This window comes from Nerophis lumbriciformis, linkage group LG29 (genome assembly GCF_033978685.3).
Source record: "Nerophis lumbriciformis linkage group LG29, RoL_Nlum_v2.1, whole genome shotgun sequence".
In the NCBI taxonomy this organism is placed as follows: domain Eukaryota; kingdom Metazoa; phylum Chordata; class Actinopteri; order Syngnathiformes; family Syngnathidae; genus Nerophis; species Nerophis lumbriciformis.
In genome coordinates, this window is record NC_084576.2 from 19,953,801 (window position 1) to 19,977,731 (window position 23,931).

General features: G+C 40.2%; 1 protein-coding gene across 1 annotated transcript; it reads right to left on the minus strand.

The window, feature by feature from the left end:
- Window positions 1–3,982: 3,982 nt before the first annotated feature.
- Window positions 3,983–22,153, minus strand: api5 (apoptosis inhibitor 5). The gene is made up of 14 exons (XM_061924824.1): window positions 21,846–22,153; window positions 17,656–17,817; window positions 17,113–17,206; window positions 16,953–17,018; window positions 14,196–14,347; window positions 12,856–13,062; window positions 12,095–12,199; window positions 11,385–11,474; window positions 11,128–11,309; window positions 8,955–9,048; window positions 8,803–8,859; window positions 7,657–7,736; window positions 7,426–7,568; window positions 3,983–4,759 (listed from the first exon to the last, which is right to left on the minus strand). The coding sequence occupies exons 1-14, from the start codon at window positions 21,915–21,917 to the stop codon at window positions 4,680–4,682; spliced, it is 1,584 nt and encodes a 527-aa protein (XP_061780808.1). The 5' UTR covers window positions 21,918–22,153; the 3' UTR covers window positions 3,983–4,679.
- Between the last annotated feature and the right edge of the window lie 1,778 nt (window positions 22,154–23,931).

Consider the following 23,931-nt stretch of genomic DNA (forward strand, 5'->3'; position numbering starts at 1 on the left):
TCATTCATATGATCACTCACACTCACTCGTTCACACCATCATGTCATTCATACTATCACCAATTCATTCACACATATCCACGCAACCATATAATTCACTCACTCAGTAATACAGGCAATTAGTCACTCATTCATATTTCACACTCATTCATACGATCACAGTTTCTGACACACGCACACACACTCATCCATTCATACAACCACAAATTTATTCACACATATCCCCGCAAACATAATTCACGCACTAATATTTCACTCATTCATATGATCAGTCTGATAATTCACTCTTTCATTTTACCCAAACTCATTCATATGATCAGTCACACACTCATCCATTCATACAATCCCTCTCATTCATACTATCACTAATTCATTCACACGTATCCACTCAACCATATAATTCACTCACTCAGTCATACAAGCAATTAGTCACTCATTCGTATTTCACACTCATTCATACGATCACACACACACACACACACACACACACAATCACTAATTCACACATTTCCCTGCAACCATATAATTCACTCACCAATTAATATTTCACCCATTCATATGATTAGTCTGATAATTCACTCCATCATTCATTTTACACAAACTCTTCAATATGATCAGTCGCACACTCAGCCAATAATAAGATCATGTCATTCACACTATCACTAACTCATTCACACGTATCTACTCAATCCACTCACTCAGTCATACAGGCAATATGTCACTCATTCATCTTTCAAACTTATTCATGCGATCAGTCCCGCGCACTCATCCATTCCTACAATCACTCACACAAATGAGTAAGGACAGTGGAAATGAAAACGTTGATGATCCAAAAGCATATCACAGCACGTGTCAAACACGTGACGGGAAGTGGTTATTCCCAGAAAGTACCGGTATTACGTTTGAAGGTATGAAACTTTTGATGGTACACTAGTCGTGAAATATCAAACATATTTCGTGTCAAATATTTAATTGAAGCTGGCTGATGATGGATTTAGGGCAGGGCCGGCCCGTGGCATAGGCCGTATAGGCAAATGCTAAGGGCGCCGTCCATCAGGGGGCGCCACGCCAGTGCCACAAATGTTGGGAGAAAAAAAAAAAAGAAAAAAAGTTGGTACTATTATTTCTAAATACAAAAAATAATCCCACGTTAATTAAAATGCAAAGTAAAGCCTATTTAATAGAAATATTATTTGTTACAACATTACGCCCCCCCCTCCTCCTCCCCCGCACGGTGCGCCTCCTCCCTTCCCGTATCGTGACTCTTTTTGGACGTCCCCACATCAAAAAATCAACACAAGATGCCAAAACTGTCAGGTGCCCAGGGAAGAAAAAAGAGAAAAGAAGAGGAGGAGAAACGAGAAAAGACAGAGGTAGCAGGTAGGTAACGTTAGCCTACATGAAATTATTTGTCTGTTACAGAATGTGATAGTAACCTGGCTTTTTAGCATTAAGCTAATGTTACATGATTCGGCAATTGCTAATCAATAAATAGCTAGTTCTGTTTTAACGTCGGGTTAATATTGTGGAGGGGGCTAAATTGTTATGGAAAATAATAATGTAACGTTAGGTAATTACAGTACTCCCACTTTACATTCCTCAGGGACATTTCTTTCTTTCTTTAGTTTATTTCGAACATGAACACACTTACATCATAATACATCACACAATTTCATATCATTTCATTTTACATCATGCCCGAAAAGGAGTAGGAAGAAGCAAAGCTTATTTAATCCTACCTCTTTCCCACTTCAAAGCATTTACAAATATATAGAATCATTTACTGACCTTTTTATATAATAAAATAACATCTATGAGTTAGTATACAACAGTTTTGTAATATGTAATTAATTAATTAATTCAGTCATTATTAACATACTGAGATGAAGAATATCTTATTTTCAATAAGGTTGAAAGTATTTCTCATAATTCTTCTTCTTTGTACTCTGTAAGCACTATTATTTTGAACAACCTCTTAAACTGGATCATATCAGTACAATTTTTAACTTTTTTACTTAATCTATTCCATAATTTAATTCCACATACTGATATGCTAAAAGTTCTAAGTGTTGTACGTGCATATAAATGTTTGTATTAGGTCTCTCTCAAGCAGGTGTTTTTTGTTTACATTGTTATTGGCTTCTGGTTAGCTAATGTTTGCCCTGCAGGTAATCGTCACTTTTCCACCCCTTTATATATTAGGTATAGTTGTAAGTAAAAAAAAAAAAGGTCAAAGACAAAGCTATTCGGGTTCTTGTGAGTATATACACTTCACTGCCGATGTGGGGGGGCGCCACCTAAAATCTTGCCTAGGGCGCCAGATTGGTTAGGGCCGGGCCTGATTTAGGGGTTGGTATTTTGTACGCTCGAGATTGCGTCGCTTAAACATCCATTCGGATCATGCGCAGTGTCATCTACTGGCGCAACCAATTTTCCGACGCGACGCTTGCAGTGAACGCATCATCGCGTCTGCATAGGCGAGCAAAGAACTCTCCCACAGTAACAACTACAACACGGGGTGCATGTGTCCCCAGGTGGACTTGCAGGGGTCTCCTGAGGTTGACTTCTTATTGATTTACCTTCAAGCCTGCACAGACTCACTTCTCAGCTCCTTGGAGTTTGCTTCCTTCGCCGCCTACGCCACCGCCTGATTATTTTCAGCTCTGCAGTGTGTGTGTGTGTGTGTGTGTGTGTGCTTTGGGAAATACCTGGTCACGATCACTCACCACAGAACTTCTCCACGGTCGCTTACCGCCCCCTGCTGGTCAAAGAGGAGAGGTTCATCGCAGACAGTGAACAGAACACAGCGCAACAGCACCAAAAAATAAAATAAAAATCACTATCCTTCATTTTAGATCATTTCTTGAATATCATTTCTTCCAAACGCACATGCGCAGAATCCACAAATGCAAAGTGGATAACTAAAAAATTGGCAGTCGATTTTTTTCTCCTCCAAAAAAAAAAAAAAACCTGTCTATTTGCCACATTAATGAGATGGTGCACGTATATCCGATCAATAGGTCGATTTTTTTTGTTGCAACAATCTATTGTTACCTCGCTGCAGTGCTTTTTGTTTGCAGCAAAAATGCGCTTTAAATACTAGGGATAAAAATAGAAGCGTCTGATCTGAGAGGAAAACACCTGGTGTGGAGCGCCCTCTGGAGGGGAGACTCCGCTACAACAAGGGGCGATTCCTTCTAAACCTTTAGCAAAACGTTAAAATACCACATTTGCTTTGCAAATACTTTCAAAAAATGTATTTTCAGTTGTTTTCTTTGCGCTTTGAAAATAGTATTTTGCACAATACAAAAGCATGCATGCAGACTGCAAGAGCAGAACACTTAAATTCACCATCCTCTAAATAAGGGGTGTCAAACTCATTTTAGATGGAGAAAAATCTACTCCCAAGTGGGCCAGACTGGTAAAATCACAGCACGATAACTTAAAAATAAAAGCCAACTTTAGATTGTTTTCTTTGTTTAAAAATAGAACAAGCACATTCTGAAAATGTAGAAATCATGTTGTTTTTTTTACACTTCCATGTTGCGGTTAATAGTATTCTATCTTTATTATTTATATTTTCTGAATAAATTATGTGATAATGTTCATCACTCATTGGTGTTAATTTTCAATCTATTAAAATAAAAATAAAAATACAGTATGTTATGTAGTTTGATCATTTTCCTCGACTGATGTACTCACATCATGTGGTTTATTTTGTACATATGTAGCATCATCTACAAAGAATTGCTCTTTTGAACATCCAGTGGACACATTTAGAACAGCAGTTTCTTTCATTCAAAATTTCGGCTCATTTTTATGCTTAGCAAACTCCGGATAAAACCTGTTCGCGGGCCTGATCTGGCCTACAACCGTACGTTTGACACCCCTGCTCTAAATCATGTGGATCCTAAATTAGAAAAACATTAATTCCAGACATCTTGCAGTGATTTTAAACAGTAAATAAGACATATTTACACACGTTTGCATTCCAATCTAGTTTTATGTTTAAAAAAGCTTCAGGAAACATACATTTTAATAGAGTATTAATAAGTATGTGTCTGCCATTTTGGTGACAAGTGTCTCATTAATGGCTGTTTGGTGTTGTACTTTAGTCATCACTAACCAATAATGTTTCAAATTATTGTTCTATTTTTTGTCCATTCAATCAATAAAGTAGAGCAGCCGCATGTGTGCAGCAATGACACCTGTTCCTACTTGCATACAAGTTTATGATAAAAAAAAAATCAGACAAAACATCCACAATACAAATAGTACATCGTCTGCAAATTTAGCTAGAGCACTAATAGAAAAAACTGAAAGCAGGATTAAATAAAAGGTGGAAAGAAATGCCTTCAAACGTCACGTTGCAAACCAAAAAAGATCGCTTCCTCTCTCGCTTTCTTTTCAAAACACCCAAAAGGGAGCAAAAAGTTTGTCAGGAGTCAGCAGTCTTTTGATCCACAAAGACATAAAAACAAGAAAGGGTTGGGGGGTGGAGCTACGACCGTGGCTTAGAGGAGTTTGGGAAGTCTGTTGTGAGGAAAGAGTGAAAAATACGGAGAGTCGTTATCAAAAAAAGAAAGAAAGATGTTGTGGCAAAGTGGTCCGTTTTGGAACGGTGAAAGATGATGCAGTTCATTGAGGGACAAGCGCCGCCCCGGCACCCGCACGCCCACCTTAGTAGGTCCGTCCTCGGCTTCTGTTGCCTCTGGTGCCGAAGCCCCGCCCCCGTCCGCCCCTGAAGCCGCCGCGCTGCTCTGCAGTCACATAGTGGTGAAGGAAACGTTAGCATCAGGGCGACATTTGTCACCTTATTCAAAAAACATGACATTCCATTTCAAGGGCTGTGTCTCAATTGGGGCATAATCAAAAGTAATAAAAATATCTATGCAACCAGGTTATTTTTAAGTTTTTATTTTTCCCCTTTAAAGGTTTCCTTTTGTTTTCCAATTGCACTGGACAGGTTATAGGTGGAAAAAGTTGTGAAATTATTTGTCTATTTTATCACGAAAACCTGGAATTTGAATATCCACAGGAACACGAAGTAAGTCGTATTTAAAACATTCGCCAACTTTTGAAAGTCAGAGAGCCTAGTGAGTTTCAAAGTTTCAGCATTCTGACCGGTTAGATCAGGCCTGGGCAATTATTTTGACTCGGGGGGCCAAATTTAGAGAAAAAAATATGTCCGGGGGCCAGTATATCTGATTTTTAGGAACACTATTACAAAAACTCACAATAATGTCTGATTGAATGCTGAAAACATGACAGACCGCCTTAAAAAACAGAATGGAATTTTAAATGTTTTTACTGGAATGAGACACCCAGAATGTACATGAAAATAAAGAATGTGGGATTTACAATATTAACTATGAATGATAAAACACTAAATATTGACAACATATGAACATCACACCCCCTCTCGATCGACATTATTTACATCCATCCATCCATCCATCTTCTTCCGCTTATCCGAGGTCGGGTCGCGGGGGCAGCAGCCTAAGCAGGGAAGCCCAGACTTCCCTCTCCCCAGCCACTTCGTCCAGCTCTTCCTGTGGGACCCCGAGGCGTTCCCAGGCCAGCCGGGAGACAGTCTTCCCAACGTGTCCTGGGTCTTCCCCGCGGCCTCCTACCGGTCGGACGTGCCCTAAACACCTCCCTAGGGAGGCGTTCGGGTGGCATCCTGACCAGATGCCATTATTTACAATCAAGCAAAAACCCAACAAAAATGCAACAAACGCAGCGAAATATGAACGCAAAGGGTAAAAAAAACCCACCTACAATCTGATATATCACTAAGATTTAGAACTTTGTTGTAAAAATTTCCTTCCGCGTCTGTCCCCGACACGTGCATTTCAGGCTGGCCCCTCTGAAAACACTGTTGAAACGCTCCCACACTGCTTGGTGCCTCGTCTGAGCTGCTGTGACGTAGATTACCAAAGTAACTCCTATATCATGCAAAAGCGCAGATTCCAACCATTGAAATACTTTGTATTGTTCAAGACTTCCGGTAATTTGAAAACATCACTGCACATCATAATGGCAGCTACTGTTTCCATCTTAAAGATCTAAAAAAATGTATTTGGGAATGTCCGGCGGGCCAGATTGAAAAGCTTAACGGGCCGCATGTGGCCCCTGGGCCTTAATTTTCCCATTGGTTAGATAGTGGCTAAAACCTTCACATTTGTCATAATCAGAGGCCAACCTTTGACACACAAAAAAAAATGCAAAAATTAGTCAGAATATAACTATTAAAAAAAAGAAGAAGTTAGAACTAAAAAATTTTTTTTTTAAATCTTAAAAGTATTACAGACTAACAAACAGACAGGGTGATATGACTATTTACAGTACCGGTAGGATATTAATGATACATATTATTTTTCAATAATTATGTAATTTATAGAGAATGTTTTAATCCTTACATGAGCATGAGAAATTTAATAATTATTCAACCTACTGTGTTATAATAAATCTATGCAGGCTGAATTTAAATCATCTTAGCTTGAAGAACATACACGTAATTTGTATTAGATTATTCAAATAATGTTTAAGTAAGAGTAACAGACAGATACATAAATAAAAAGTTAAACCTATAGTAGCATAGGCTACCATCATACATGTCTTCAAAACTATGATTTAAAAAAATTAATTTACTGTTGTTTCCCAAATAAAAATAATTCATATAAAATATTAATAATGTAGCAATATTTTAACATGCCACTTTATGGAAATAACATTATCGTCTGAATATCAAAATTGAAAAATACTATAATTAAATGACCTATGATTTTAAAGGAGTATTATGTTGGTTACAAAATAAGGGAGAGGAAATTATACATTTACTAAATTAATTCAGTTTTAGTGCGTATTTCCCTGCTAACCAGACGTTTCCGTGATGAAAGCGGCAACTCCTTTCTTCCATCCCGACATTACTGCAGCATAAAGTGCAGTTTGCGTATTTTTCCCTTTTTCTTGAACGGATAATTATTCCTGGATAGGCTTTGGAATATTCTTCTAGGAATCACTGTCATTTTCTTTTTGACTGATTCCATTCAGTTGAGAACCATGGCAATTTCGTGCGGGCAATAAATAGCCTGTCGCGCAACTTAAGTAATCGCTCAACAGAAAGTTATCAGAGCAGTGCCGGAAAACCGTAGTTTTTACGACTGCAGCCGTAAACCGGAATGGATTATCAAAAACCGAGCTCATTACGGGAAAACCGTAGTTATTGGCAGGTATGCATTCGTTTTGAGCCACAGTGAAGAAGACATCAAACACATTGGTGAACTCTGACCTGTCGCAGGATGTGTGTTTAGATTGTTGGTCAAATTTTAACCTCGTTGGCTGGGAATTATCGGAGAGACGTGTAAAAATAGATTGTAAACAAAAAATTAAGGTGTGTGTGTGTGTGCAATAGTAGGCTCACCGTAGTTGAAGTTTCCGAGGGAGGCGCTGTATTTGCCGCTCGGGGGGTTGTAGATTTGCCGCGCGTCCCGCCGAGGCTGTGGGGCAATCTGTTTCTTCACCACGGCCCCCGGGCCCGAGTCGTCGCTCGATGGACGCTTGGGGCTGCATATGAAGAGGAGGAGGATAAAGAAGGGATGAGAATCTATTGCTTCAGCGAGAATATTTTAGGCAGCCGTATCTCAAAACGTACGCCACAGCCTCGCTCTTCTGGACAGGCTTCCAGGACAGTGTGATGGTGCTCTTGAACGACGGTGGGTTGTGAAAGAGGTCCTGGGGAGGGGGGGGTAGAATTGACAGCGAGCATTGAATATAATATAGTTTCAGCATTGATTATTGACAATAGAAGTTGTTTCACTTCCTGGCTGTCATTTAGCTGATAGGCTTCATCTGCTAAAGTGACTGCCACAGACTCTACCAGAACCACTAGGCTGTGTGATAAAACGATATCACTTTACATAGCGATAGAATGTAATCAAAATTAATAAAAAAATGCTGGATAAAGGTTTGATCTTTTTTTCTCTTCTTGGTCAGAAGAAAGCAGAGGTTGCAAAGCAAGGTTGGTTGCATGAACAAAGGCAGGAAGTGATCACTGATCAGTGGGAGTGACACTAACAGCCAATCAGGTAACAGTATCAACTAACTTATTGTTTGCGCCATCATGTTGTCTGGCGGTTGATTCTTTGCATGGAGTGAGAAGAGAAAGTAAAAATGAAGGAATTGTGGGTAAAACTGGAAAAGTCACCTAGACATTACGGCACTTTTTTGATTTTTTTAAAAAGGGACCAATGTGGTCTGTAAATGAAGCAAGGCACTGGTCCCCACCAAGACCAGTAATACCACACCATCTTAGCCGCACTCACCCTTTAGAGCACAGCTGTAACTTCTTGGCACTAAATCTGCAGAAAATAGTTCTCAGGTTTCTCTATGTTTACATTTTCACTATTTTGTTACACTTTATTAAGCATTTCTTACATATTCCTTATTTTTTCACCTTAATTTTAGGAGTTTATTGTTAAGTGTTTAAAGTCATTTTATAATTTTGTTTACATTGAGTGTTTTCCATGCTTGTGTTGACATTTCCTTTCTGCCTTGATAGCTGAGGGAATTATAATCAGAGGAAGTTTACATTTAAAATAAAAATGTTTACATTTAATATATTTTTCTCCTGTTTTTTATTTTCAAGAGGTCATGAACAAATTATCGATATTGACCGATAAACACTTCCATCGTGATACAGTTTCCAGCCATATCGCCCAGCCCTTGGCTGAACTCTGTTACACGTGACGAACATAAGACTGTCAGGGCTAACTCAGTGCCTCAGGTTCCTGCAACCTACCTTGATGAGGACGTTGATGTTGTTTGTAATCTTCAGGGCCACCACTTTGATCTTGTTCTGTTGACAAAAATAAAAGTCCTCGTCAGCACCAAGTACGCCACAAACACGTGAGCTCGTGTTGCGGCGCCAATAGAAAAGATTGTAGCGTCCACCTCGTCTGTCTTGAGCGCGTCTCCCGTCTTGCCCTGCAGAGCCACTCGCAGCTGTCTGATGTAAACCTGCAGGCCTCTGGCGAAATACTGTAACCTGATAGAGGGAAAAAAACGACAGCAGGCTTTAGTGCGCACAAGGGGTGGCCACCGAATCCGGTACTTTTTTGGCACCGACTGAATCCCGACGGTCCTACTGGGCACCGATTCACATAAAATCCAACGGTGCCATATTTCGGTACCTGGGTTGCCGACCTAGCCAAACTTACACTTGGTAATGTTGCAATTTTCAATGTCAACAAATGCATTTATTTAAAAAAAAACGCTCCAGCGTAAGTTGCGTAAGGCCCCCCTTTCCCAAAAATGGGCTAGCTTGATGCTAATATACTGTACATTGGCTTAGCTAATGACATGTTACTGATTAGCATTTGCAACCATAACTATATTTGGATAATTAGCTTCACTTCGCAGGTAAACAATGGTGGTTGAGGAAAGAAGGGAAATGTTTTTAATGCTAAACCTGTCTATGCAATTTGTCTAAATTTGCACACCAACGCAACTTTGCCGTGCAACTTGTTGTGGCGTTTGTTGGTTTTGGTCTGCTCCCTTCTCCTGCATGGAGAGGTCATCAGGTGACCATGAATCAGCTTCCACAGATGAGGCTCTCGCTGTTTAAAGTCGGGACACATGATAGACCACTCCTCTTTGCAACAGTGACGTCTGTGCGCTGCTGACTTGTCTCCATTCAAGATGATCCCCTGCTGGCCCCACTATGGACTGGAATCTCATATTATTAACCCTATCCACTCGGCATCCATTGCACCGGCCACCCAGGCGGGGGCCCCCACATCTCCGGTCCCTTCCAAGGTTTCTCGTTGTTCCCATTGCGTTGAGTTTTTTGTGGGATCTGAGCGGAGGATGTCTTTGTGGCTTGAGACATTTGTGATTAAGGGCTATATAAGTAAACTTTGATTAGACTTAGACTTATTTTTATTGTCTTGATTCATTATAGATTTGTTTCTTTCAACACCTACACATTTGTTAATGTAAACTACAACTAAGATGCACATTACAACAGCGTAATAAGAACAACACTTGCGCCACAAAAGACTAGCCAACACACTATAAACTATACATTTAGAGATGCCCGATAATATCGGGCTGCCGATACTATCGGCCGATAAATGCAGTATCGGAAATGATCTGTATTGGTTTCAAAATTATCTGTACCGGTTTCAAAAACTAAAATGTATGACTTTTTAAAACGCCGCTGTGTACACGGACGTAGGGAGAAGTACAGAGCGCCAATAAACCTTAAAGACACTGCCTTTGCGTGCTGGCCCAGTCACATAGTATCTACGGCTTTTCACACACACAAGCGAATTCATGCATACTTGGTCAACAGTCATACAGGTCACACTGAGGGTGGCCGTATAAACAACTTTAATACTGTTACAAATATACGCCTCACTGTGAAACCCACACCAAACAAGAATTACAAACACATTTCGGGAGAACATCCGCACCGTAACACAACAGAACAAATACCCAGAACCCCTTGCAGCACTAACTCTTCCGGGACGCTACAAAATACACCCCCCGCCCCCAACTCCACCCACTTCAACCACCTCATGCATGTCCCAAATTCCAAGCTGCTGTTTTGAGGCATGTTTAAAAAAATAATGCACTTTGTGACTTCAATAATAAATATGGCAGTGCCATGTTGGCATTTTTTTCCCATAACTTGAGTTGATTTATTTTGGAAAACCTTGTTACATTGTTTAATGCATCCAGCCGGGCATTACAACAAAATTAGGCATAATAATGTGTTAATTCCACGACTGTATATATCGGTATAGGTTGATATCGGAATCGGTAATTAAGAGTTGGACAATATCGGAGTATCGGATATCGACAAAAAAGCCAATATTGGACATCTCTATATAAATTACTGCCATCTAACATTTTGGACTTGCAACTGCAATGTCAGACTTGCAAATGAGACTCAGAAATGTGATAATAAAACAAGATGTAAGCTCCTTTTAAAATGGTGCAATAAAAAATAAATTCAAAAAAACAAAAAAACAATTAATACACAAACGATAGTCCCGATTCCCGGTACCCATCCTTACTGCACACACGCATCGTAACATGCCTGTGCATCCTTAATCCTCACCTTATCTTGAAGTCTTTGAGGCGTTCGGCGTCCACTTTGTCAATGAGGAAGTCCGGCAGCTTCTTGCCCAGCTGGTGGAAGCTGAAAAGGAGACACTCCACGTAGCTGAACTGCAGCTTGGGCTCCTCGCTGGCAGAGTTTTCGCCATTTTCCACCTCGTCTGGCGGCAGAGGCATGTACTCCTAAAACACATTGAACAATTTTCTTTCAGTGATTTTATTGTTGCCATGGCGGCAAAAGCAAAGTGTTTTGCTCACCAGCAGCTTAGTGAATAGCATATTGAGATTGGTCTCCAGCTTTTCCATGTCGCCACAGAAAGGACTCATCTCCGCCATCAGCTTCAGGACCTGCGCAAGAAAAAAAAACACACAAACGTCGCGTTAAGAGTAGCGGGAGTTTGATAAAGTGGAGATAATGAGGTATGATAATGAGACGATGAGCGGTTATCGTAGGCAACACCTCGTCACCAGATTTCACATCATGGTGATAGTAAAATGCACAACCTCTGAAGAACTGAAGTGGCAATTATAAGTTGACACGGAAACTATAGTATGGAGCAGTGGTGTTCAAAGTGTTGCCCCGACTCATTTTAAAAATACTACCAAAAAAAACATTAAAATTTAAATTAAAGAGCAAACAAGTGTAATCTAATGAGAAAATGTAATATTGACTCAAATAAGACAAAGCTGACATGCAGGCAGTTTAAAAAAAAACTGTCATTGCTCAAAAAAACACAATTGATGGATGGATCTGAAGTTGATCTACAAACTTATTTACTTAGTACCACCTCAGAAGAAGAAGTAGACTAGTAGGCCTAAATATTCATTTTTCAGTGTGCGGCCCTCAGTGGAAATTTGGACAACCGCTGTATGGAGTATCAGAAGATTTGTCTTCCATTTTAGAGAAACATTCTCATAGCAAGCATTGAGGCCTGCAACTCTAACATGACAAGAAAGTTAAACCTGACCTCCAGTTGAATGTCCAGCTCGGCCACAGGAGTCGTCAGCATGCTGAGGTTGGGCAGGACGTGCTCACAAAAGTAGGTCACGAAACGTGTGGAATGGACATTTTTCTGCAGGAAAAAGATACTGTTACTAAAGCTAATATTCACCACAAAGCAGACAAGCCAAAGTATTCTCCCTAAACCTCTTCTCAAGGTTTCTCAAGTATTCTAATAGACAACTGCTCTACTTTAGAGTCAGAACACTAGGTATTGGGGAAAAAAAATTACGTTAAAGAAAAAGTTGCTTTGACATTGGAAATCACATATAAATGATACCAAGGTTAAAATATCTAAAACTATTGCTATTTTATTCAAAGTGAAGGAATGGGTAAATCATAAAGCCTTGTATATTTTGTATAATTCACCGATTGTTCCATATCTAACATACTGTGTTGAAGTGTAGGCTAGTGTCTGTAAAACATATTTAAATCCAGTCTTCCTTTTACAGAAGAGAATAATAAGAATAAATTGGATGCCGTGTTTACTACCGTGAACACTACAGTGTGTGCGACATCATGTCTGCATACAGGTCAGGTTGCATTCACATTAGAAATCAAACATTTTTTGTAATGTGAACGGCCACTAAAAAGACCGGATTTGACAGAAAAAAATCAGAATCGGACATCCGACCATGCAGTGTAAACATCTACATGATTGTTTATTAAAAAGGGTTCCTGGTCCTGACAAGGCTGTTGAAAACGCAAACACGGGTGTATTGTACTCACAGAGAAGAGGGGCAGTGCCTGGCGTGTGCACTGCAGCAGGCGGTCTACTGTGTCGGGGTCGCCGGGGTTGAGCTCCTGCTCCAGGAAGGCCTGCTCCACCACTAGCTCCACCAGCTGCTGACGCCCGCTTACCGTCTGCAGCACGCGAAGGCCCGACACCAAACGCATCAGAAGCACAAACTCCTCTCCGGTCACGTCCTCAAGCACCTGAGGAGAAAGAACAAGCAGGTGCTAAAACACATGCAAACTTGATAGCACACGCAAAGCTGATCAGTCAAAGCCATTGGCTAGAACCCCATAGCCAACTGCTAGACCACAAAAGCAATTTGACTCTATCGATACGCAATGTTTTAGTGGTTTTGTACGAACATCGAACATAAATTACTACTTTGGCTAGAAATAGAGGCATCTGGGATCCCTGCCTGATCATCAAAATGCCCACATACTGGGAGGAGAAGAAGCAAATATAAATATTTAGCACACGTAAAGGGATTTATCAACACATCAACATTTTGCAAGCACTATTTTGTGTTACCGGTATTGAGCATGTGTCAGAAGGACGTGCAAACTGACAGTTCCACACACGGCTGCAGGATCAGTGCTTGCGCTGCTCCACCCTACGCGTGTGTGTGTGTTTCAACATTGTGGACGGTCAAAAATAAAAAAAGATTAGACATATTGTCTATTCAGCAACATAGTTTCATAATTTTATAGCTGCTGGATGACTTCCGGGCCTAATTAAAACATTGAATTGGTGCGCTTTGGTGACTGCCTGTCTTTTTTTTTTTTTAAATGTCGTACATTTTTATTCAGGAAATAGATTACTAATGCGCTGGTGATGCGATCCAGTCTGGCGCACAGAATTAAGTGTCAGTGTGCATATGTTTCTGTTGTCTAGATTGCAATTCAGAAAAGTTGTTACAGCTTACAGATCTGTGCTGCTGGTTCAATACATTGCACACAGGTCAGAGCATGATAACATGAATGTGCAGAAAATGATCGTCTCCTTGGTAAAAAAGCCTCGTATGCACGCAAGATCCTCATTTAAATAGGGCGGTCTGCACCACTTTTCAAGTGCACAGTCTTAGTAGATCACACTCAACACGGCCACTTACAATATACATAATTTTTATTTTTTTAAACACGCCTTTAAATCAGGCCCGACGTCAGCTTATTTCACAAGGTGTTATAATACTGTGTAATGGAAACTGAAGCAAAAACCCTGAGCAGGGTGTATGTGTGTTAAAAAAATGGACCCAGAGAAACACGACCGCGATTCACTGGAGGTTTGTTAATAATATCGCTATCGCAAACACGGTTAGAAAGACAAAAACACCAACCTTCTTCGTCTCAGTAAAGACATAGTCTTCCACCTCTTTTGTCATGACGTCCTCTGGTAGGGTCTTCAGTTTGGTGGACAGAAATTTGATGGCCCGCTCGCGCACAATGTCTACACCCTGCAGCACCTGAGAGAAGAGGCCCTCCAGGGTGCCTGCGGGACAGACGGCAGACATTGTTGCAAGATGACTTGACCAAGTGTGAATATGGCATTTTCTTTCAACCCCAAAGCTTAAAGGAGAACTGCACTTTATGGGGGAATTTTGCCTATCATTCACAATCATGGAAGACAAGAACACATGTTTTCCTTTTTTTTTTTCATTGTATGTCGTACAATACAGCAAGCACGAGGTGGCTAACAATGCAGCTAATATGGTTACTCTATTGCGCCAATGAATCCCTCTAAAAACATCCCAACAATACTCCATTCACATGGCGCAACCTGAATATTAACCAAGTAGGTCTAAAAATAAAATCCGATTTTTCCACTAAAAAATTGGATTTAAAATGTATTTTCCCTACTTTGTAAAGAAACCATGGAATTAAAATGACAGACATAATTCAAAACAAGTTTTTATTTTACTGGATCAAAAACTAGTAGTTTGAAATTACACTGCATCTTATCCTTATCCTTACCATATACAAGTTGTACTTTTTTTAAAGAATGGGAAGCAATACTTCTGCTTGAATAGAAGAATTACGTTAACAAAAATGTAGCATTGCGCAATGCATGCAAATAATCGCCAACATTGAGGTCGATTAAGTGCAAACTTCTGTCTTGAATAACATACTTCTGCAAATAAAAATGTAGTATTATATATTGTATCCAAATCAATAATAAGAAGAAACATTGAGGACTATAGTTTGTTTCAGGAAGTAGATAAAGTAAGCGTTTCAGATGCTGGAACAAGTTCCCTGTGTGGATGCCTTTTTGAAAAAAAACTTTGGCCCGTGCAGTCATTTGTTCCGCGACTGTTGCCGCGGAACCAAAATACTGGCAACACTTTTCTTTGAAAGAAACGTCTCGCTCTTGTTAGCCATGTTTTGTTATTTGAGCCGCTTAATAAAGAGACGGTGCAAGCTACGGAAGCTTTTGTGGGGCAAAAAGTATGCCTGAGCAAGAGGAGGAAAAAAAATAGCTTTTTTAATTGTTTAAGTTAATTCTAGTTAAGTCTTATTTAGTGGCCCCACTTCCACTTTGTTGTAGTAGCGAGTCTACTGACGTATGTTTATTAGAACTGTACTCTACTTTATATTAGAATTGGCAACTTCAAAAAATGAATGCCCCACATCAAGAGAAACGAAGAAGGAGCTTATTGACTACGGCGTCGGCGTGAACTACAATGGCGGATGCGTGCAAATTTTTAGGACTTATGCAGATCCCATATACACATAAGCAGGTACCAATAAATAAGAAAAGTTTGTTTTGCATGGTAGTGCCAGATAATATGTCTCCTAATAGGTTCTATTTAGGGTCACACACACACTAGGTGTGGCGAAATTATTCTCTGCATTTGACCCATCACCCTTGATCACCCCCTGGGAGGTAAGGAGATCAGTGAGCAGCAGCGGTGGCCACACCCGGGAATCATTTTTGGTGATTTAACCCCCAATTCCAACCCTTGATGCAGAGTGCCAAGCAGGGAGGTAATGGGTCCCATTTTATAGTCTTTGGTATGACTCGGCCGGGGTTTGAACTCACGACCTACCGATCTCAGGGCGGACACTCTAACCACTAGGCCACTGAATAGGTGGCCTAGTGGTTAGAGTTATACACACACACACAACATAATAGTAATACTCGTATGTTGAAGCACAGTACATCTGACCACGGTAGAGGTAATGCTTCGCGTTCCATTGAAGCAGTGCTGCTTCAAAGCTTACCAAAGTCGTACTAAAACATTTTGGCAGATGTTTGAGTGCCGTGTGTAATAATCAATCAATCAAAGTTAATATATACAACCCTTAATCACAAATGCCTGAAGGGCTTCACAAACCACAACGACATCCTCAACTCTGATCCCACATCCAGGCAAGTAAAAAACTCAACCCATTGGGATGGTTAATAATGTGCGAGTCCAGTTCATAGGGAGGTCCAAAGGGGATCCGCTTGCATGTAAATAAGTTGGGACAACACCGACCGATGCATAGAGGAGTGGTCCACCCGTGGTCCTAACTTCATAATGTGAGGTTCCACTCCATAGGGAGGTCAGCAGGGGATCCTCTTGCATGTTCTCTATCAGGGGGAGGAAAATATATTTCCACGTGGGCCGGACTAATAACTAAAAAAAATTGGAATTGACCTGCAGTGTGAACAAGGCCTTAAACTTGTAGCTCATCCTCCTAATATTCAGGCGCAAAAATACAAGGTTCTGGATCACTTTTTGTCCCAAGGTAATCCTATTTGTCATTCATGAAGTCTACCACTATTAGTAGTATTTTCTATTGTTGAAGGGAAAAGCGAATGTGATACGTGCTTAAAATGACAAAAATACTTAAATATTAAGTGGTAATATGATTGTGCATGTTACTACATTACATACTGTATATTCTTAGTGTGTATATAAAATGTCGAAGGATGTGTTTGGATGTTTTTAGAGCAGGATGAGAGTGGATTAGAGCGACTCCTATTGGCTCCATTGTTAGCGTTTATTTACCAGCAAAAAATAAAAATGTGTTCTTGTCTCACATTAGGATTGAGAATGATAGGCAAAATACCAAAATGTTTTACGTAGCTCATCAAGCAAACATGTACGCACCTTTTGCGTCAATCTTGAAGATAGAAATCAGCGATACGTTGACAAGGTTGAATTCAGCCGTGTCATCTGAGAAAACAAACGCAGAAATTACACTTCAGATTATATTTGATTTGAAAAATGAGTGACGGGGGATTTCTTCAGATACATCAAAATTAAATACCTGTCTGTAGGAGCTGAGTGAGAATATCTGAAACCTTCAGGATGTTGTCACCAGTTGCAAAGCGCGGTAACTCCTTAATGGCCTGCCGCCGAATCTGGACCAAAGAAGTGAAACGAGAGTTGACCCTTTTCTTGCGCTGTTCATACATTTTTTTGGCTTTTACGGCAGCAGTCTCAGTAGGCAAGCCTTCCCAGTCTTTCACGTTGCCAGGCCATCTGCGATCCTAGGTCTACACCTAGCCTCCTCCTGGCTGAACATGCCCAGCTCAGGCATTAAGGAGAAGAGTGATGGAGCAGGGGCTCCACTCTGAACTTCTGACCCCATCTTTGAGGGTGAGACCACTCATTTCGACCGTAATCTTGCTCTTTCTGTCACTAGCCAAAGCTCGTAACCATAGATCGACCTTTACAACCATATGACTTTACTTGCCATTCTTATCCACCTGTCAAAGTCACTCAACCTGGGGTAATACCTTACCCCCAACTTATTACGCTACGTCTACACAAACAACGACATGAGGAAGTTTCTATTTGCCCCACTTACCGAGATGTCGTCGTCTTCACAAAGATCCAATTGGGCGTTGATGGCCGCGTCTGCCAACTCCGGGAAATTGCTGAAGAACTTGGGAATGAATTGAGCTGCCAAACGCTTCTCCTTGGGACCACCTTTCACACCATCCAGGATGACTTGGTAGGCATCTTTATGCTGCAGAGAATTGAATGACGACATTGATGACATGAGTCTGAGTCTATTTGTATATAGTAAGTCCTAGGACTGGGCGATAAAACGATATCAATAAAATAACAATAAAAAATGTATTGGATCATTTTTTTCCCTTCTTCGTCGGAAGAGAGCGAAAGTTACGAAGCAAGGTTGGTTGCATGAATAGAGGCACTCGCGCTCTGGCAACACAGGAAGTAATCACTGATCTGTGGCAGTGACACGCTAACAGCAAATCAGGTAACAGTATCAACTACAGGGATGTGAGCACCCTTTAAAAGGAAAAAAAGACAATAACATTTAGGAAAATAGTGGAAAAAAAAGAGGAACATTTATATCATCACGATATGCTTCCACGTAAACCCCGTAATACATTTTTGAAAAACCTTTTCTGCAATTGGATGAACTATTTTTTACCTTTAAATTTATTCTCATCTCGAAAGCTATTTTGGCTGTCTTTTTGACACTTACATGTCCCATGTAATGTACCGCAGAATTTTAGTAGCTAATTTACTAACATTATTGTCATTGAAATTTCATGTAAAAGTCTATAACATGCATGCAAAGAATTCAGACAATGTTTCTCGTTTGGCAACTCTATCCTGTAGCCACGTCCCCTCGGGTAATTTACTTCCGGTGTTGTGACCTCAGTTTACAATCAGTCACGTCAAAAATATACCTACACCGCTGGCTACTAATAAACTGGTTCGGGAAATAACAGTGTTCGGGTTGTACTCTTCCCGACTAGCAGCAAAGTGGACAGCTGCCAACGTTGTGGCTCAGAGAACGAACAGAGACGACAACAAGTAAGATAGCTAGATGATTAGCTAACTTACGAGCTTTTTTTGGTGCACCCGATTGTCTCCCCATCCTGCAACGCAGTGCGGCCTTAAGGCAAGAGGAAAAGCGAGCACCTGCTCAAGAAAGTTTGTTTAGATCGTATTTGTATTGATATTACATTGAAAAACACTTAGGTTATATTTTGACGTGAAAATTAATGTTTAAAAACGGGGATTTCCGCCTTTCAACAGTACTGTATTTTTCCAAATATAAGTCGCTCCGGAGTATAAGTCGCACCGGCTGAAAATGCATAATAAAGAAGAAAAAAAACATATACGCAGCATTTTTCGGGGAAATCTATTTGATAAAACCCAACACCAAGAATAGACATTTGAAAGGCAATTTAAAATAAATAAATAGTGAACAACAGGCTGAATAAGTGTACGTTATATGACGCATAAATAACCAACTGAGAACGTGCCTGGTATGTTAACGTAACATATTATGGAAAGAGTCATTCAAATAACTATAACATATAGAACATGCTATACGTTTACCAAACAATCTGTCACTCCTAATCGCTAAATCCGATTAAATATTATACGTCTAGTCTCTTACGTGAATGAGCTAAATAATATTTGATATTTTACGGTAATGTGTTAATAATTTCACACATAAGTCGCTCCTGAGTATAAGTCGGCCAAACTATGAAAAAAACTGCGACTTATAGTCCGAAAAATACGGTAATTTCACATGTATGGGTCTATCAAGTTTGGTTGCGCCATCTTGTTGTCTCATAGTTGATTCTTTGCATGGAGTGAAAAAAACTAAAAATGAGTGCTGCAGAGAGCGAATAAATTGCAGGTAAGAAAGGAAGAGTCACGTCGCTCGGGATGGTCTCCTGCTGGCCCCACTATGGACTGGACTCTCACTATTATGTTAGATCCACTATGGACTGGACTTTCACAATATTATGCTAGACCCACTCGACATCCATTGCATCTGGTCTCCACTAGAAGGGGCGCGGGGGTCACCCACATCTGCGGTCCTCTCCAAGGTTTCTCATAGTCATGCCCATTGACGTCCCCACTGGGTTGTAAGTTTTTCCTTGCCCTTATGTGGGCTCTGAACCGAGGATGTCGTTGTGGCTTGTGCAGCCCTTTGAGATACTTGTGATTTACGGCTATATAAATAAACATTGATTGATGATTGATTGATTGAGTATGGTGGTTTATGCGATTTTTTGTTTTTAAACATTTTATCTCTTTTCTTTTCAACCCTCGTCTATTCCCTATTCAGGTACACAGAACCAACACATAGGAACTAAAGTATAGGACTAGGGATGTCCCGATCCGATATTTGGATCGGATGCCGATATTTGCCAAAAAATGCGTATCGGCAAGGCATGGGAAAATGCCGATCCAGATCCAGTTTTAAAAAAAACTCCGGTCCGTGTTTTCCAATGCACCTATCTAAATAATACATTCCACTTTTCTGCTGCTCCCTAATTTCCATTGCGCATTTTCCAGCACACCTTCAACACATCCACAGGTCTGTGGATTCTCACGCAGTTGCTTTTAGCTGCTGGCATTACACGACAGGCTCTTCTCACTCTTTCCTGTGTCTTCCTCTCACAGACAACAAGCGCACCTTACACATGCGTATACGTCCTCCCCGAGCAGAGAGGTAGCAACATGGCTAACGTTAGCTGTGATGCTAGCGCAGCCGTGCTAGCAACGCTCCCTCTAAGGTGCGCGCCTGTGCAATTGCGCACGGCAAATCTATGCTACGCACAAAAAAAAATAAAAAAAATAAGCGCATAACAATTTTCGACACACGGACACGACAGAGAAAACAGTTTTCGTCATCATTGTTCAAATATTGTAACGTCTGTCGAGACGCTTATCTCCATTCGGTGCCACACGTCCACACCATCAAAATGCCGAGGCAAACATTTCCAGATCAACACCGTTTGAAAAAATTAGTGATTTTTTTAGTTGTGATTTCCTTCTCTGCATGAAAGTTTAAAAGTAGCATATATTAATGCAGTATGAAGAAGAATGTTTTAATGTAGACACATAGAATCATCATACTGCTGTGATTATATGCATCAAGTGTTCATTCAAGGCTAAGGCAAAATATCCACATATATATGGTGTATCGTGACATGGACTAAACATATCCACATATATATGGTGTATCGTGACATGGCCTTAAAATATCGCAATATTAAAAAAAGGCCATATCGCCCAGCCCTAGTTCAATGATGCCATTTCTGTTTGTCATGTATAATTTTGTCTATTTTGTGTTTATCCTTGAATAAACAGGTCAGTTTCTTGTTACCAACCATTGTGTATTATTCAAACTCCCCCAATTCAGCTGGCTAGTTGTTATCAAGAGTACTAAAACCCTTTTCAACATGATTCTGACAACTAAGTAGGCTAAATAACTTTAAACTTTAATACATGCTCGGATAGGCCAGTATCGGTATCGGATCGGAAGTGCAAAAACAATATCGGTATCGGATCGGAAGTGCAAAAACCGGGATTGGGACATCCCTATATAGGACCGCATAAATACAATAAAATTACAAACTATAACTAACGTGCTACTTAAAATAAAAGTAATTTGGTCCAATAATATCAAAAGAATAATTACTGCAAAACAAATTAATTTCCTTAATGCGGGTGGAAAAATAGACCAAATTAATGTTACACAGCTGTAACTACCTGGCAGTAAACCACACTATTTTGTTACACTTTAATAAGCATTTCTTACGTATTCTATATTTCTACACCTTCATTTTAAGAGGTAATTGTTAAATGTAATTATAGAATTTTGTTTACACTGATTGAGAGTTTTCATTGCTTGTGTAGACATTTCCTTTCCTTTCTGCCTTGATAGCTGAGGGGGTTATAATCAGAGGAAATACAAATAGACATTAAATATAACTTTCTCCTGGTCCTTAATTTCGAAAAGTCATAAAATAATACAAAAACTGATTTAAAAAAATACTTATATCGTGATACAGTTTTCAGCCCTAACTATTATGTTAAAACATGAGCCTTCGCTCGGCTAACTGCTAGCAGCTAGCTTAGCGCACATACACATCTAGCTTACGTAATTTAGCCGCCGTCAACAGTAGCCTAACATCGAACACGTTGCGCTACAGTAAAGCATTAAAAGCAACGAGCGGAATCAGATAGGAAAACCCATGCGGGCCTTTATATCACCTGGCTAATGTCGTCCTTGGCATCGGCAAGGATGCCGTAGTTCCGATAGAGATCCTCGATGGTGACCGCCATCAGCGTGGGTCGGAGTGCCTTTCGCTCAGATAAAACCGCCAATTGAACCGCGGCAAAAATCCCCGATATATTCTTCTTTTCGTTGGGGTCGTGGCACTAGTTAACACCACATCACCAGTAACTTAGAACAGTGGAAGCGGAAGAAGGTGAAACTTCGAAAAAAAACATTAGAATAATGCATTGACCGCCGTCCCTGCAACGTTCTGGGCTTCGAAGGCTAACCTGCTACGGAAGTGAAAAAGAAGGCGCATGCGTAGCTTTAGCCAATAGTTTGCCGGAGTGTGTACCACGTGACTATAAAATGCGCGAAAGTGCCGTGCAGCAACTCCTAACCCAACAAAACAATTTCATTAAAAATTATTTAAAAAATACACACGTTTTCAAATACAAATCTCTACAAACATATATATATTTATGTAATTTATAAATATATAATATATAAATGTTTGAAGGGAGCCGGATTTCGAGCAGCCGTTCCTTTCAAAGAGCCGTTCAAAATACTGGCTCTGTATTGTAGTTTTATTTTATTTTTTTACATTTTTAACAAGGAAACAATCACTTGTATTAGTTATTAAGATACGATATTGTATGGCATACTTGCGAACCCTCCCGGATTTTCCGGGAGACTCCCGAAATTCAGCGCCTCTCCCGAAAACCTCCCGGGACACATTTTCTCCCGAAAATCTCCCGAAATTCAGGCGGACCTGAGTGACATGTCGAGAGCCTGTTTTCACGTCCGCTTTCCCACAATATAAACATCATGCCTGCCCAATCACGTTTTAACTGTAGAATGATCGAGGGCGAGTTCTTGGTTTCTTATGTGGGTTTATTGTTAGGCAGTTTCATTAACGTCCTCCCAGCGTGGCAACAACACACTACAGCAGTCACGTTTTTGTAAAGCAGTTCTTCTGCCGTAAACAGCAATGTTGTGATACTCTTAAACAGGACAATACTGCCATCTACTGTACATGCATATGTGACATTAACATCTAGGGCTTTTAGAGAGTGCAACTGCGCACACAACAAGGAGACGAAGCAGAATGCATCATCAGAGAGGGTGTTCAGCATAGTTAGAAAAATAGTGACAGAGAATAGAACAAGGATGGACAATTCAACCCTTAACTCAACAATGAGTAGATGAGTGTTATGTGTGTGTATATGTGTAAATAAATGAACACTGAAATTCAAGTATTTCTCTTATTTATATATATATATAATACATCCATCCATTTTCTACCGCTTATTCCCTTTGGGGTCGCGGGGGGCGCTGGAGCCTATCTCAGCTACAATCGGGCGGAAGGCGGGGTACACCCTGGACAAGTCGCCACCTCATCGCAGGGCCAACACAGATAGACAGACAACATTCACACTCACATCCACACACTAGGGCCAATTTAGTGTTGCCAATCAACTTATCCCCAGGTGCATGTCTTTGGAGGTGGGAGGAAGCCGGAGTACCCGGAGGGAACCCACGCATATAATACAATAAATATATATTTATATATATATATATATATATATATATATATATATATATATATATAGCTAGAATTCACTGAAAGTCAAGTATCTCTTATATATATATATATATATATATATATATATACTGTATATGAAATACTTGACTTGGTGAATTCTAGCTGTAAATATACTCCTCCCCTCTTAACCACGCCCCCACCCCACCCCCGACCACCTCCCGAAATGGGAGGTCTCAAGGTTGGCAAGTATGTGGTATGGATACATACATCATCTGAATAATTTTAATTCACACAAATTTTACTCGATGAGTGGGATTTATCCTGAAATAGTGGCTCTAATTTTATTTTTGTGGTTTTCATTGTAAACATTTCAAAAGGCGCTGCCATATATCAATGCTTTGAAAGTGGCATCACTGGTTTGAATTTTCCCTCACCCGATTCGTTCACGAATGTCACATCTCTCGTAATTTGTCATTGCTGAGGAACAGGCATCATGAGCGTTGGGTTATGACCGAAAGGAAAAGATCACAGGTACA